This window comes from Mugil cephalus, chromosome 21, assembly GCF_022458985.1.
Source record: "Mugil cephalus isolate CIBA_MC_2020 chromosome 21, CIBA_Mcephalus_1.1, whole genome shotgun sequence".
Lineage (NCBI taxonomy): Eukaryota > Metazoa > Chordata > Actinopteri > Mugiliformes > Mugilidae > Mugil > Mugil cephalus.
In genome coordinates, this window is record NC_061790.1 from 9,125,723 (window position 1) to 9,143,141 (window position 17,419).

The following is a 17,419-nucleotide window of genomic DNA, read 5'->3' on the forward strand; positions in this document are numbered from 1 at the left end:
AAGTTTAAATTTTTTGTGAATCAAACTGTATGAAATCATTAATAAATACAATAAAGTGGAAACAACAGACAAAACTGTTTTTGAGTTGAGTTTGAGTTGCATCTTTCTGTTTGTTTTTTTCCCCATTTGTATTCTACCTGGTCCCGATTGGAAGCCTCTCTGACGTCATTTGGCCGCGACTCTAAACACTTCCGCATTTGTGTTTACATGGTACTCGGCTAAGCTACAGTGTAAAAAAAGTGAAGATGACGGATCAGAAAGCAGAAAATATCAGCTCGATCCCTATCGATGGATTCAGCAATTTAAGAATAACTTCGATATGGACGTTTCTTATGTCTGTAAGTTGCATTTTATCTCCCCGATGCGAGAGGCTAACAGGCTGTTAGCTATCAATGCTAGTACGTCTTTTTAATCTGAGCGGAGAGAAAATAAGCTCCAGTATCATACGCGCGTCTCCTTACAGCTTCCTACAAATCTTTCTTTCTTAATAACTACTATTATTATAATTGTATCATTATTTTCAGGTGCAATGGTCAGAGTCTTGGCTTATCGGGCTGTTGGCGTTTCATGTTGTGTGTTTGTTCCTGACTGTGGTCACCTGTAGGTACTACAGAGCTCAAATCTGCCACTTCCTGCTCATAGGTATGTGTAGAAAAACATGAGAAGTTTTCTTGTCATTGTCCGGTGAAAAACAACAAAATATACATCATCACAATAGTTTGGAGTAACCTAAACCATATAGCTTCCTGGACTTTTCGACCTAAATCTGTTTTTTTTGTTTGTTTTTTTGTCACTTTCTAGCTATGAATACATGTTTACGTCACTGTAAATACAACGCATAGCAATATTTATTTCAGATAAATCTCAGAGCCAAACATGATCAGTGAGTTGCGTGAATTTCGATTGGATTTGTTCAACAAAAGCTTGTATTCAAATTAAATGCCCTGATGATTTTGATGATGAAGGCAGGAACGTGTACAGAAGTGTTCATTCAGTTATGTTTAATGTCTCCACAGTCGCCCTGGTTTATAGTGCTGAATATCTAAATGAACTGGCAGCCATGAACTGGAGGTAAGGCCACTGTTCACCTGTATTTACGTTGGCACTCATGCACTATTTAAAAAAAACATGTCATAAAGCTTCTTTTTTTTTGTTTTACAGGTACTTTTCTCGATTCCAGTACTTCGACTCCAGGGGCATGTTCATATCGTTGGTCTTCTCAATCCCTCTTCTCCTCAACGCAGTCATCATCGTGGTGCGTTTTGCTTTTATTCTCAGCAACATAAGAACTCTCGACATATGTTTTAGGAAACACCCGTTCACGTCCCTTTGTGTTGTCCCTTGTCAGATGGTGTGGGTGTACAGGACCTTTTCCACGATGACTGAACTAAAGACACTACAGCTGAAGAGAAAGGCTCGCAGAGAGAAGAGAGTGAAGAGTGACTGAGCCTCCTCCTTATCTCCATAAATGGGCTTCATTTGGAGGAATTCAGAATATCTCCCTTGCTAATCCTGAGTTTTTGGAAAAGGGGGGAAAAGGGGGGTTGTTGGTTGATGTTGGTGAATGTCAGAAATGAAAGTCTCTTCTTGCTGGTAATAATATCAGTTGCAAGATGTTTCCGCCGTACTGTACACTGTGGGATTTATGAGGACCAAAGGATGTTTACTGTTTTGTATATAATGATGTTAAGTGTTAAACTCACTAAAGAATGATGAAGTGTTTTTAAATCAAGGCGATAAAGTTGTGCCGTGTCTTATATTTACCTATATGTGCACCGATCAGGCATAACATTATGACCACCTTGTATCAGAATCAGAATTACTTTATTGATCCCAGGGGGAACTTACTTACAACCTACAATTACTTGTAGGTCTCCATTGTGCCCCCAAAACATTTGTGACTCATCAGAGAATGGACATGGGCCTTCTGAGGGGGTCCTGTGGAGTCTGGCAACAGGACGTTGTAACACACACATGAATGCCAAGTCCAAAAGTTTCCCAGCAGAACGTCACAAGAACGGTCACTGTTAGTTAGTGGTTTTAACGTTGTGTCTGATTTGTGTATATATAATTATTGGATTATCTTTCGCATGCCCCCCTCTCCTTCAGTAAATCTCACAGGAGCATGATTTCCTCACTTCACTCCCTGGAACAGAAACTAGAGCGATTCCATCCTAATTGGCTTTTGATCCTTTGAACTTATCTGAGATCTCACACAGCTGTGGGAGGTCGGGGGAGGAATTAAGGCCTTATGACCTGTCATGTATGTCCACAGAAGCCAAGCACTGCTCTACATCATAGACAACACTAGGCTAATCCCTCTGTGTGAGGCAGGTTTGCTGCAAGTTTCAAATCTCCACTCCTCTCCTGATCTCTGTGAGACTGCGGGACTTCAAGCAGCCACAGTCCATTTCTTTTTCTCTCAAGGACAAGAAGGGCCAGTGAAGCAGCACGTGCAACAATGGAGGATTACTCTCTATGTCTTCTGCTCCCACATTTTACTGTTAATACTGTTCTGTTAGTTCTAATATATTAGCATATTACAACTCATTGTCTATGGGGACTAAATGGACAGTGTTTTGTTTTTGTTTTGTTTTTTAAAAAAAGGATAAAAACCAATGCAGCTGAATCCGATACCATCTTCTTACACACACACTCACACACACACGCACTGCTTCTCCTTGTAAAACCCTGGGGCCTAAATGACCCAAAATGCAATTCAACAACCAACTTTTGGAGCACTGGTCAGATATTCAGATATGTGCGTCTGTAGATAACCCCAATTTTAGATGACTCCTAGATTTGTTTACAGTAATTTAGTCTAGATGCCAATTGCGATATGCAGTAAACCGCCATAAAACCTGTTAAAGATTTGCAGTGATATTGCCTAAAACCAACTGTTTGACCTCTCCACTGCCCTGTGCTTTAATTTGACCAAACATGCATGGGTTGTATTTGCTTTTTATTTATTCATTTATTTCTTTTTTTTTTAGATGTCTTTGCTCTTCTGGGCTAGAGTGTACAGCATGCAGAGATTCATAAGAAATATACTCACTCTTATTCAGTTACATTTTAAAGTATATCTGCTTTATTCATCTGTCTGAAATGTTTAAATAAACAGTCAAGCTAAGAAAAACTTAATTGAATTATACTGTGAAACGGGCTTTAAGGGCCGAGGAGCAGAAGGCGTTCAGGTCATGTACACTAAAAGTGTTGCACATGTTGCGTCTGAACAGCCTGGGACTGCACCACTAGAAGGCAGCATGGGCTAGATGACACGAGACGGGCAGCTGTCGATACTTGGGAAGTCTTTATCCTCAACCTCACCCAAGACTCCTCCAGGATGCCTTACCTCAGACGTGCTGTTGTTTTAGTTATACTCATCCCGCTCCTTATTTGTTTTCACAGATTAACCTGATATATGTTGGCATGCCTCGGCTGCGTTCGTCTGTCGGGGGTGCATTGAGTGATGACAGGAGTGATCACACTGCAGTCAGTGGGAGTTACCTAGGAGCACGGGGAGGAAGAGGAGTGGATGTGCTGTACTGTTGAAGGCGGCGGTGTGAGTGCGTGGGAGGCATGACAACTTGATGACCCCTTTAGATATTAAGCGTTCTCCACTCTGACCTCCCTGACCCTTGAGAACAGGTGCTGAAGCGCACGCACACACTTTACGTGCTGACTGTGAAACCACAAAGAGTGTCAGAGCCTTTTTAGCTACATCTCAATTAATGCAACAGGCTTAAAGTCTCCAGACACTCATGTCTGAGTGAAAAACGAAGTATAAAAGTAATTATAAAATCAAGTATAAAGTAACCGCTTCGTCGTCGGCGCAAAAGACCTGAAGAAGAAGAGATGAGTTTTCTGACCAGGCTTTAAAGCTGCAGCCAAGTTCACCAGCTCGTGTATCTCTTTCATAGAGCCGAGCGTTGCACAACATCCAGTCAGCTGCAGTCCTGTGGGTGAAAACTCTTCAGATGAAAGGAAAACCACTTGTTAGGGTCTGAGGAGACAATCTCGTGTGGTGCATGTAGAACCAGCAAGCGAACCTTGAGGAAGATGACCTGCAGGAGCCGCACCACTTATATCAAGCGGCCACTCAATCAACAATCTCCTTAAAAGATGAAAGGGGGACGACACACAAAAAAAAATCGATTATTTATTTGCGTAGTGAACAGCCAGCCGGCTGGGAAAGTAAAACCCTTCTTAACCATTTCCAGAACGTTGCAGAAGACGTCGTATAGCTGCACTATAGAAATATTCGGGGATCCGTGCCCAGAAAATGACATGCTTATCAAAGATTAACCATAGAGATCCTGTACACTCTGGCATGTGAATGGGGGGTTCGCTCGCATTCTGTGAGGTCAAGATTTTACATAGGGGAGAGTTAAATCATGTCGAGTTATACATACTATATATTAGAGGTGTCCGACCCGTTCAAAACAACGTGCTGCTCTGCTCTCTAAATATGCTTTCATGTCTGCATGATAAAATGGTAGACTGAATTTCTTCTCATGAACGTTTCCCATTTGTTATTTTCCTCACAGTTGTTATTGTTGCCATCTTGTTTCCGCTTGAAAAAATATTCCCACGGACGACTCCGAATGTAAGCTTCCACTGAAGGAAAATGTAGAGTCCTCAAAAAGATTAAGTCACGCACATGAGACCTCTCAGACACAGATTTAACACATCTGTTTGTCTAGAGGTGTTGGATATGTGAAGTCACGTGAAGCGTCTGTGCAGGCAATATTTCATTATCCCCATAAAGAGTCACTCTGATTAAAGATTAACACGCTAAAATGTCTGACCAGCCAAGTTGCATCATGGGTAATGTTGAAACCAAGCCCTGGTGAGGAAGATGAACATGTGGAATAAAAACATCTCCTTGTCTTGATGACTCCTCTTAATCCTTTCTTAAACAACTCTTCTATAAGAGCATTAACTTCCTCTGTTTAAAGTCTGAGTATGATATATTACTATCATAGAGACTAGACAGAATGTGTTCTTCTGTTATTATCATGTTAATAATGCATGTTTCAACATTATCAATCAGACTGTTGATGTATCAACATCAACAGTCAAATGCACTCAGTCATCGATCAAACTCACCGACATCTGGTCCGGATCTGGAGTCACTGACCATCAGGTTTGGTGTTTGAATCCATTAAAAAGCATCAAACTCAATGATGTGAGCCGTGTTTCTCTCTTGTTGATGTTTTTGACGGCGGTGCCTTTCGGCACGTCACGAGCAGGAAATCGTGAAATTCGTTTTTTTTACTCCTTATAGGAATGTGAACCAGCAGATGTCGTATGGGCCATAACGGGCGTTGCAAGTTTATATCTGGAGCACAGAGAGGAAATGATCTCAAACAACGTTTTTCACCTTCTCTGTCTTCCCATACGGTTTATGTTGGCTCCCATTTTCTTTCCCAACATCTGCAGCTGTGTAATCCACTAGTAAAGATGTTTGACATGTACTCAGTGTCTATTACAAAGTTTACGCTCATTAAAAGCACTTCCAAACACTTGTACACAAAAGTGTTGAATATAGGTTCAAGAGCTTAAATACAGATTCAGGGACGCGTCAAATATTCACACATTTCGCTGTAGGAAAGGAATATCAAAAGTTTGTCATGTGACCTCATTGTTTATGACAGGCCAGCTGTAGCCATGGCTCAATCTCTACTTCAAACATAATGCAACTACTTGATTCATCAACATAGCTGGCTAACTCCAAAGATTGGTAAATTAGTAGGATTAAGAAGCGGCATGTAATAACTTAAAGGTTTAGTACGATCTACCACACAACTATCATTACTGACAACGTTTTTAGCCTCCGTCCACTCATATATTCATAAAACATTAACTTTATGAGCACAGTGAAAGTCCACTATACTATTCTATAATTAAAACTTGGACTGCTGTCCATCCTTTATAACCGTTATCGATCTCACATATATCATGCCATGCTCAGTGTCATGTATGGATGTATGTTCTGTAATAGGGGTGGGATAGGAAAAATATCGATATAGCAGTATATATCGAGATACCCTTTCTTTGGATACAATATCGATTTTGAAAGAAAAAGAAAATGTTTTGGGCCTGTCGTGAACATCTTCAGCACCTCCATTGGAACTGGAAATGGTTAATTTGAATTAATATTGTTTTTTGACTCAATTTGTCCAATGATTATTATCACTGTCATCTGATGTACATATATGCACTTAGAATTTTAAGCAGCACTTAAAATTTCTCTGTGAACAATGTAGAATATTCCAATGTCATAATATCGCAATAATGTATCGTATCATGACTCAAGTATCGTGATACATATCGTATCATGAAGTCCTTGCCAATAACCACCCCTCCTCTCTAATCTAGGTTCATCACTATACCTGCTTCCTTCTGCTTGCCTCTTTTCCACCTTCTTCTTTTTTCTGCCTATACACAGTTCAACTCTTCTCCATTTCCGGTTAAAAGTTTTTCCTTGCCACCGTCGCCTTAAGTTTCAGGCTCTGGGTTCTGTCAAACATCTCGAGACAAATTTAATTGCTGCTGTCGCCAAATGAGAAGAAGAAGAAGAAGAAAAATTCAGACTGATACAGACATCTGATCTTATGAAGGACTGATAACTTGCGTCATACGACGAATACTTCATCGTGTACTATTACAGAACTGTGGCTACATACTAACAACGTAGCTCTTGCTTAAGAAATGTTCTATTTGCCTTTTATAGTTTTTGATTGAAGGACCGAATAAAGGCTAATATCCTTTCTTTTTTGAAGGTATGTAAGTGCTTTACTCTGGCTTTTAAAAGTTAAGTGAACTGCAGCAACAAAATATCATTTTCAAAATGCTCAAATTGTGCCTGTTTAATGGTCTTACATTAGTTTGATATGAGGGGAAGAGGTGTTGCTGCGGCTTTCCATATTTCCTTATGTAGAAATTAAATTAAGGAGCATCCAGCTGATGGATTCTTTACAATGATGATGTGTATAATATGCTGAAGTGTGTCATGAGCATTTATTAGGTGTTTAAGCAGTGAGAGCAGTGTGTGATGACCTGGTGGTGGTGGTATCCTGTAACAGCAGCATCTCTCCGCTGGTTGAGTCACTCTGCGACCAGACACGCTCTGTAATACAATAAGGAGTAAAGAGACAGAGAAAGTGATAGATGACTCACTCAGCGTGTGCTTCTGAATAAGTCGGTGTGATATACATGATTATATAAAAATATTCTACTATATATACCTTGCACACTGATGTCTGAACAAAGCGTGCAATAGAGATTTTATTACGGAAAGACAGGGTTATTTATGGCACATGGTTAAAAAAAAATAAAAAAATAAAAAAAATCAATGTGGCATTTAAAACATATAAATTACACGAATCCAACCTATACCAGTGACTTTTCTATTACATCAAATGCAACATGTTTCCAGGATACAGACTAAAAGCCACAGAGTGCTTGAACTGACTGACTCACCTTCAAGCTCACATTCAGTGAGTCATCAATCAGTCGATACAGTATCAGCAACTACGGTCTACGCGGAACAACCCTCTTTCATCACTGTTTCAGAACGGCTAATGAAAATGCAAACTCAGACATAAACAATGTAACGGCAGCAGAGTGAGCCAGGACAGCACAACAAACAAACAAATTCAAAATCTTACAAATAACTCAATAACACATGGGTTGTCTCATGGACCAACAGAGATTTGGGGCTTGTAGCGCTGGGTGGGCTCAGTATATTTAACATAAAGCATAAATGCATCTATCCAGCAACAGACATACATGAGGCCATACTGGGAAGCTTGTATACCTCTAAAATAAATCTACAGGGAGACTATTGTAGAATTGTCTACATTTCTGACTCAACACACCAGCAGATTTTCACACAAGTCCTGAATGTAGCCAAGGAGAACCTCATCATACTAATGTGTGTCGGTTTTTTACGTTGGCAGTGTAATTTCTGAGCTGCTGTGTTGTGTATTAGTAGTTCATTCATTTTCTGTAACTGCTTGTCCTCTGCAGGGTCACGGTGGAGCTGGAGCCCATCCCATTTCGTTATGCGGCGCAAGGGTAAATTTCTGGGCCTGTGCACTTGAGGCCGCGGCCAAGCCTACGCCTGGGGATACAGATCTAAAGCATACCTACAACGTAGATTTCACTCAGCAGTATAAATCTTACATGAGCAAGTAGGGTAGAAGAAAGTGGCGAGTTACTCAAACCTCTACAAATGCTGCTGCGTTGCACTGTCTCTAAAGAATCGATTCTTCCTTCCGCCATGATCATAGGCTATGAACGGTTGGCGCTGTTTTGCGCAGGCGTCCGTGCAGATATCACTTAGGCGCCTACCCATCACTTAACTGTTGCTGACCAAGAACTCTCCCTCCCACTCACAAAATTTCAGAAACGATCCTATCACAAAAACCAATAAAAAAACAACTGTAAATAGTCCAAGGTGTTGAACGCAGCTCCCAAACTGATTGAGTAGCTGCAAGATTTGATGTGACAAGCCCGATTCACAGAGGGCCCTCAATCCATCACACAGAACGTCCATACTGAACGTCCTGGTGCCAGACACAACTGGATCCCCTCAGAAGTCTAAGGCCCTAAACTGCCTGATGAGTTGGAACTGTTATGGAGGCACAAGGGGGACCTTCACAATATTAGGCAGGTGGTTTTAATGTTGTGGCTGAGCCGTGTATATTCCAATGGGGATGTGCATGAAGTTATGTTGTGTTTACTCTAGCCAGCACCACTGGTGTAAAACTGTTACAGCCTTTTCGAGGATTGCCTGTCAGGCGATCTGGATGGTCGTTCTGCTTTGGGGTATGCACAGACGGGGCTGAAGCTTTGGATGGCCGAAGCAACACAAGGCGTCCCATTGATTCACTGATACTGGCGAGTCGTTCGCGCGAGGATAATGCAATCCGTTTGTTCGATATCCAAACGATGCTTTGATGGGTTTTTAGTGCTCTGGAGAGTGTATTAAAACTTTTTCATTTTTCACAGAGGAAAAAATCCAGTAAAAAATAAAAGAAAGTGGATGAACTGTCTGTGTCAGTCTGTTTATGCAGTTAGCAGCTCCAATGTGACTCACCAAATTCAGGAAATTCTCCGTTATCACTGTATGCAACAAATATTTCTCAAAAACAGATGTGTGAGCTTGGAAGAGGCATGCACATCGACTGATACTGTTGGATTTATGTTTCAGGTGAGATCATTACAACTCCCCAGGGTTTCACCTCGGCTTACTCACCGTGAACCGTTTTTGAATACACCACACCGGATGACTGGGTATTCTCTGTTACAGATATCCTGTGGCATTGTGGGAAGCTACGCATTCTAGCAGGAACTCTGTGGCCAACAAGGTCTAATTCTTAGATCACCAGGACAGTAAATGCAGGCAGTAACACTGATCAAACAGTGAGCCCTACAGCAGTTATTAGCATCTGCAGATACTGCTTTGTTTCAGGCAGATGTGTGGGCCCTACTCTTTGGTTATATACACTACAAGTCAAAGGTTTCGACACACCTTCTCATTTAATGTTTTTTCTTTATTTTCATGGCTATTTGCGTTATGTTGTCTCACTGAAGGCATCAAAACTACGAATGAACTTGTGGAATTATGTAGTGAACAGAAAAATTGTGAAATAACTCAACACGTGTTTCGTATTTTAGATTCTTCAAAATAGCCACTCTTTGCTTTGATTACTGCTTTGAACATCCTTGGCATTCTCTCAAGCTTCATGAGGTTGTCACCTGAAATGGTTTCCCAAAAGTCTTGAAGGAGTTCCCAGAGATGTTGAGCGCTTGTTGGCCCTTGTGCCTTCACTTGGCGGTTCATCTCCTCCATTGGGTTTAGGTCATGTGACTGTGGAGGCCAGGTCATCTGGTGCAGCTCTTCATTGCTTTCCTTCTTGGTCGAACAGCCCTTACCCAGCCTGGTGGTGTGTTTGGGGTCATTGTCCTGTACAAAAGTAAATGTTGGATGGGATAGCATGCCGCTGCTGTGGTAGCCATGCTCGTTCAGCGTGCCTTCATTTTTGAATAAATCTCCAACAGCGTCACCAGCAAAGCACCCCCACACCATCACACCTTCTCTTCCATGCTTCAAGATTCAAGATTCTCTCTCCTGAATAGTCTCTTTGGTTTTCTGAGATTGTTGTCTTTACACCACTGCACCAGTAGGCTCACCTCCCTTCTGTAGTTAGCTTCATCGTTGTTGGTGATGAGGCCCTCCACCCCACCCCCCCACCCCCCCACCCCATGCTTCATAATTCCATATATCTTGCTTCATATATTTGATGTTTTCGGTATGTGTCTGCAATGTGGAAAGTGGTAAAAATAAAGAAAAAACATTGAATGAGAAGGTGTGTCCAAACTTTTGACTGGTACTGTACATTGAGTGGGGATTTTTTCTTTTGACACTCTTCTTTTGACTAATTATGTGAAAGTCAGTGTGCATAATTATCTAATAACTTCCTGGAAGGATTTCTGGAAAGAATAAAGCAATTGAGCACTGAGTAATGTGAAACAAAACACCGCATTGCGCCAAGTAAACAACAGTATTCATTCATTTGCAGGAACTTTCTCCATCTACGTTTCACTGCACGCTTGCAATTTTCCTAACCAGTACCACATTACGGGATTCATTCCAGTGAAGGTTTTGTCTTCACTAGTGACAGAGAAAATGGACTCCTTCCCTGCCTTACACCAAATTCATCAACCGGAGTGTCTTGTGAAGAGTCTATTCAAAGGTCTGTCTGGAGAAAGGGTTCGGCCCCACGGATGGACCAAAGCACAGACCACAACAAAAGAGGCGATGAGGAGGAAAAGAAGGCCGTGCCAAAAAAGGAAGGTGTCGAGGTGACGGAGATGTTGAAATACGAAGACCACAAAAATGAAACATTTTTCATTTGGTAACAGAGGTCATTGTTTAATGTGAGGAATGTGAAACATCACAGTTAAAATGTTTGCGGAGCGAGACGCCGAAGTCGGCCGCAGTTTATCAAACAAGAAGATTGCAAGTTTTGTTGAATATGTTTCCAAAGAGATCCTGTCAATTGTGTTAAACTCCCAACACAATGTCATAAATCCATGGGTGCATTCTTACAAACAGCCTTACATAAACAGGCAAAAAATATCTGAGGTCATTAACCGTGTGGGATTTATCAAAGCAAAATTGAAGACAGTCACCTTTACACTCAGTCCTGCAGCCCTGGAGGAGAGAGATGTCTGAACGCATGAAAAAGAAGGAGGCGCTGAAGGAGTGATCTATCCGCTGAATGAAATAAGCTTATTAATGTCCATTCTCACACATATCCGTCTGTCTGGACAACGTGTACACTCCAGGGACGGTGTCTCCACTGTCACTTATGCCAATTTGAGGCTCCTATCTGAAATGCATGAATCATAGCCCATTATTGTGATGAATTATAGAACTTTGTCACCGACAGCGAGATTCCTCCTTTTCCTCTGTAGTCAGTCCAGTCATACAGGAAGAGGATCCGTCGCTTTACAATCCTTTCTGTCCGACGCCAAAACATCTTATCAACAGAGCTTTGTTGTCCATTTTTGTGATAAAAACAGATTCCCCAAAGGGAGTGCAGAGAGTGCTTCGACTGTGTTGGACACGTTTCGATTTAATGGCCGTCTCGCCTCCTGCTCATGCAATGACTCATCCGACCTTATAGAAAGAGAAGGCGGTGGTGTTGGAGGTTGACAGTGTGGTAGAAGGAATTAAATCATTTTATAGTTATTTTATTTTACATTCTGGCCTTGTCCAATGTTTCAAACCATGCGTTACATGAAAGACAGAAATGTACACCAGCCACAGTGACAGCCACCTCAGGAATTTGGCATCTGGCCCAGATGTGATGTCTGCGAAGGGTCTCGGTCATCCAGGTCAAAGAATATCCATAAATGCTGAAAACAAGGGCAACCGTACTTGTAGGGTTACTTGAAGACATGCTGGCGCTCATCCAAGTAGCTTCAACAGTTTTAACAACAACATGCACATTTTAGCCAGAGAAGACAGATGGTTTGAAAGAAGACTAAAGGAAGCCATCAGTGTAAAAACAGGAAAATCCTTCTTTAAAAATGGGAGTTGGACCGAGATATAATCTGACATGAATTTACAACAGAGTCTTAACATCTTTCCCAAGAAGTTCCGCCCCCATCTACACACTGAGACTGGAGTCTCTAGCTCTTAATGTGTCCTTAGAGCATCAGTCATTGGAGGAAGAGGACAGGATCAAAGAGTTTCCTACAGGTAAGTAGGAAACACTGGCCACATGAGTTTCTGATGGGCAACACCCGCAGATGTTTCAGTTTAAACTCCAACTCCCCACAAGAGTAGCAAAACATCTTCAGGAACCTCTACATGTGCGGTTGGCCGTGTTTTCAGTTTTTCTGGCCAATTCCAGGAGTGATGATATTTGGGTGAGAAGAATGAGCTGGGGTGGAGTAAGGGGTTGGTGAGACTCTAGACAACACATGTCAATAAAGCCATAAATACTTTTCTTAATATCCACTTAGTCAGTTATCCAAAAACATTAAAGAAAGGCAACTAGACTTTTAAGGGTTTCTTGGAAATGTTTCACCGCACTTCCAAGTAGTGCCTTCAGCTCTACAGGATAAATTCTGGGTAAGCCAAGAACCTTCACAGTCATACTAACACACACCTGGTGAGCTGTAGGTGAAAAAACCCATGGCAGTGCAAAGTGGTTGACACATGATACAAACACAAATTTTCCGAAACCTTCACCTCAAGAAAACAACGTCCATTACTGTGATTCCTAAAGTGACCAACAGTAGTGTAAACAGAAGATGATGGAGAACCGTTAGCCAAGGTAGGAAATGTACAAGATAGCAATAGAGGGTATGCACGTGACATCACAGCAAGCAAAGTCTCCATGGTTACAGCTGCTGAGTGGCAAAAATGGCAAAAAGTGGCAAAAAACAGGTGAGCATGGAGATTAGCCACATTCGTTTGAATCATGGGCTTTAATAGCGTCTAAATTGTAAAATTAACTTAAAAAAATGGGGAAGAGCTGTTGTGCAATTGACTGTAGCAAAAGATTTGAAAAGTATTTAGATCGCTGCATTACTAAGAAACAACTGGAATCCAGGCACAGAAACTTGGTGTTGTGGTTCACATTCGGTGTTAGATAATATTAATTTATGCTGTATTTTTTGACCTTAAGTTACCTCCTGGAGGGCTGTCAGATAAGTTTGTCGATGTTGTTGTTTTGGCGTAGTTACGGCCGACAGTAACTATTTCACTTCTAACAATAAATAACAATAAACTGAATAGTTGTGATCACTCCTCGTCGTCCTTTTAACGTCTGGTCGGACGCTACAGTATGGCTAACGTTACTTCTTAGCGTTAGCATCTTTTATTTAGCCACATTTATCTAAACTGAAATGACCTAAAACTAACGGAAACTAACTGAAATTGAGGCTAGTCCCCTTTTCCAAATCCATAATAGTTCGTAAGGATCATTGTCGAGTCCAATAGTCCTTAATTTTGATCTGATAATCCACATTTTTCCCGGCCTTGCTGTATTTACTGCTACATTTCACCATGTTCTTGCCACTCAGGGGGGCGCGGCGCCGGGCGGCAGTGACATCAGTGCACATCCTTTAGCAAGCAATTAGTTATAAGAAAAATGTTTGTCTATGGTTCACAGAAATGTAGTGAAGGGAAGTGTACTTTTTTTTTTTTTTTTAATTGGTGTCCATTGGATGAAAAGGTTCTTCGGAGCCATCAGTGATGATGCACTTTAAGCTACTTTCTGGACTCGCTTTTTATGCTTCAACGTGGATGTGAATGACCTGATTCTCACTCTGCCTCTTTGTCAGCTTAACCAGGAGTTAGGTGGAGTCACTTCCAAGATAGTAACAAGATGGCACAACCCACACAAAACTACTTCTCAGTAAACCTTTGGGTGACGTCACGGAGGGTTCGTTTGTCTTTATTAACAGTCAACACACAAACTCAATGCACAGACTCTAGAGCAGAATAATATAGCCTCCGTTATTAGCTAACTTGGAGCGTCATCCATCACTGACCCAGCACATCTGTGTGGGCACTTCAATATTATACAAAGATTCATTATTATAGTCGTCATCGTTTTGCATGTTTTATAACACAGCACAGGACAAAAAGCAGAATAAAGACAAGAGCAATATTTTGAGCACAGCGTGAGAAGACCACCATGAAAACATGTGCACCCAAGAGGTGTTTTTTGATTTTCCTTATTTTTTTTTTAAATACCCTATTGTACAGTTCAAGCCTGGAAACTTGATCTGCAGTCATCATCAATTCACATCGCCTTTCATCACAAAACCAAATCCAGTGTATCACTTTTTTTGTCCGTAAGAGAACTTTGTGTGTATGTTGATCATAATGTTGTTCCTCCACAATATAAATACCATTAAATCACACATATCCAAAAACACAGGCCAAAGAACACACCAGCACTAATGTATTGAACACTGTGAAAGATGAAAACAAGTTCGTTGAACAGATGATCGTGTTCTAAAGGGGAACATCTGGCTGAAGGTGAAAGATGAAGGTGTGGCGGATGGTGATGATGGAACAGAATGTGTTTGGTTTTCTATTAAAATGTATAATTTTATTCTTCGCTGATGTCACTGAGAAATGTCTCCGGTAAGACATATGTCTAGACCTATGAGTCGTTATCTTCATCTCCGACACGTCTAGGATCCCAGCGTGTCACAGTGCTCCCACCAGCAAATTCTCACATCACTTCAGTCCTGTAATTCAGTGTCCTTCTTCACCTCCAATAGAATTCATGGCTGAACCTCCGCACTGCGTTGTCTCATGCTGGGCATTGCTATTAACCTAACACTTTGTGCTGCCTCCCTTTAATCAAAAACCCTTTAAAATGCCTTGTCCGCTCTATTGTAAGCCGTGCATAAATCTAATTGTGAATATGAAACAGATGTCGGCGCAGATGGAGGGTTTGGTCACAGTTATGATCCAACTCTTCAGATACACGGCTGTTGTTCATTATCCACAGACGTATACTGTGCATGCTCTGATAATATAACACCTCTTGCCAGTGAAATGCTTAGAAACTGTGGAAATATTTATTTATCGTTCCTGTACTCTGGGACTTTCTATTGAACGGTAGCCAAATAGGAATATTCAAATTGCAAATCAGTGGTATGTTTCTGGACCGCATGTCCAACCTGTCGCTTTCAGCCACTGTAGTAGCTACATTGTTCTGGGAGGCAGAGGTTTAAGGGTTACCGGAGAGACAAATGTGCTTGGTATCTGACAGGAGAAGGGGGCGACTGAAACCTGAATCAAGGCATGAATGGTGGCACACTGGGCAACCAGCAGGGTGAGTGTAAAATCAGTTTAAGTAGACCAAACACTATCAATCTCACCCTGCTTTTATACTGCACATGCTTGAGTATTTGCAGATGTAGATACAGTTGCCTACATATTTCCCTTTTTCTTTATCACTTCTGTCACTCTTTCACTCTTTGTTTTCGCTGCGAAGGTTTAACGCGCCTCACCCTTTACTGTTTGACAAAATACCACAAACTAACATCATATGTAAAGTGATCTCCTCGTGTTTTGCTTCTAGACCTGGGTCCTGAAATGCGTGGTATGTACACAGAACTTAAAGGCAGCTTAAAGGCAGCAGGGGTCCGAACCCCCTTTTTTTTTTTTTTTTTCAACCGCAAACTAATATTATGTCCATACTGATAAAAAAAAAATTTCGTTTCTTGATCTGGATCCTGAAATCTGTGGTATGTAGACTGAATTTAAAGGGAAAATTAAAGGCAGCAGGGGCTCAACACCCCCTCTTTTTTATCATTATTATTCCCAGAATTGGTTAATCTGATTATTCTCCTGTCAGTTCCTTAAATCATGTCTGTATTATGTTATAATGTTGTCTGTGTGAAGGTAGCGGACAGTGCATCACAAGAACTAAATGGCTCAAAAACGAATAAATAAAAACATTTCAGATTTCCCTGTAAATTGAAGTGATACAGGTCAGAAAATGCATTTAACGATATCCCCATTCTATACATGTATGTAAAACAGTTTGTCTGCTCTGTCTCTTCCATCAGTCTGTCTTTATTATTTTTTTACTTCCTATGTATTTTACAACATGTCCTCTCAGGATGCCCCCTCCCAGTAGGACTCTTCTTCCGCACCACAGGCAGGGACTGCTGGATGCACCAACATTTCCCCTGTGGACGAATAAAGACTTTGCTACTCCATTCATTTTTTTTTCTGACAGTGTTGACGTGAGTCGGTGGAATTAAACCCGAACGCTCCCCGCTGATCACAGGGGATAGCCAACGAGAACTTGTCGCAATTAATCTTCACGCAGAGATCAGTGATGACCCCGCTCAGAACAGGCTACGCCGATTGCATATGCATATGCACAAAACTCTTTAACCGAATATGACATCAGCCTTCCAAGTGAATACTGAAAATGTCACTGGGGTAAACGTGAGAAAAAAGGCACAAAAATATATACGAGCCCAGCATTTACACTTCAGCTATCTTTATTTTCCATGGCAGGGTTTTGAATTCCGTGTTGCGATGTTATGTCTCCACTGATTTCCTGATTTTTCCCATACATACATGCACACATGCATACATACGAACATACGTACATGCAACCATCTGTCTGGCTGGACCATTCTTATGAAAGCAATATCTCAGGAACGCCCTGGGGGGAATTTCTTCTCACCACAGACATCCACTTGGACTCAGAGAAGAACTGATCAGAATTTAACGGCCACGGGTCATTTGACACAGATGTCTAATGGGCTAAAACTGTGCTGTTTTATATCCAAGAGGTCAAAGGTCATTTTACTGTGACATCGCAATGTTCTGAGAAAACACTTTTATCCAATTATTGCAAAATATATTTGCTGCATAAATGAGATGAAGAATGCGGTTGAAGTTCAGTGCGGGTCGCCACACTGGCTCCGGAAAGCTGCATCCTTTGTTACGCATGAATTTAAGCCTTGATATGGACCGATCAGGCATAACATTGTGACCACCTCCAGCATTAATCAGAGAATGGATATGGGCCTTCTGAAGGTGTCCTGTGGGAGGCTTTTGGGTCCTATGACTTAAGGGGAGGGGCCGCCGTGGATCATCCCGCAGATATTTGATGAGTTTGGGATCTAGTGAATTTGGAGTCCAGGGCAACACCTTGTGCTGTTTTTCATGTTTTTTTGAGTTGTTCCTTAAACGCTATTGTCCGTGTTAGGCAATGACACTTCTTGATGGCTGCTGCCATCAAGAAGTGTCATTGCTATGGGGTGGGGGTGTCTGGTCTGGTCTAGGTGGGTGGTACATGTCTTGGTAACATCCACACTAATGAATGCCAGGTCAAATGTTTCCCAG

General features: G+C 41.4%; 1 protein-coding gene across 1 annotated transcript; it reads left to right on the forward strand.

Moving 5' to 3' along the window:
* The first annotated feature begins 175 nt into the window (after nucleotides 1-175).
* On the forward strand, nucleotides 176-1,732 carry tmem18 (transmembrane protein 18). The gene is made up of 5 exons (XM_047573068.1): nucleotides 176-338; nucleotides 525-642; nucleotides 1,017-1,071; nucleotides 1,162-1,255; nucleotides 1,349-1,732. Exons 1-5 carry the CDS (start codon nucleotides 246-248, stop codon nucleotides 1,445-1,447), a joined length of 459 nt encoding a protein of 152 aa, XP_047429024.1. The 5' UTR covers nucleotides 176-245; the 3' UTR covers nucleotides 1,448-1,732.
* The last annotated feature ends 15,687 nt before the right edge of the window (nucleotides 1,733-17,419 follow it).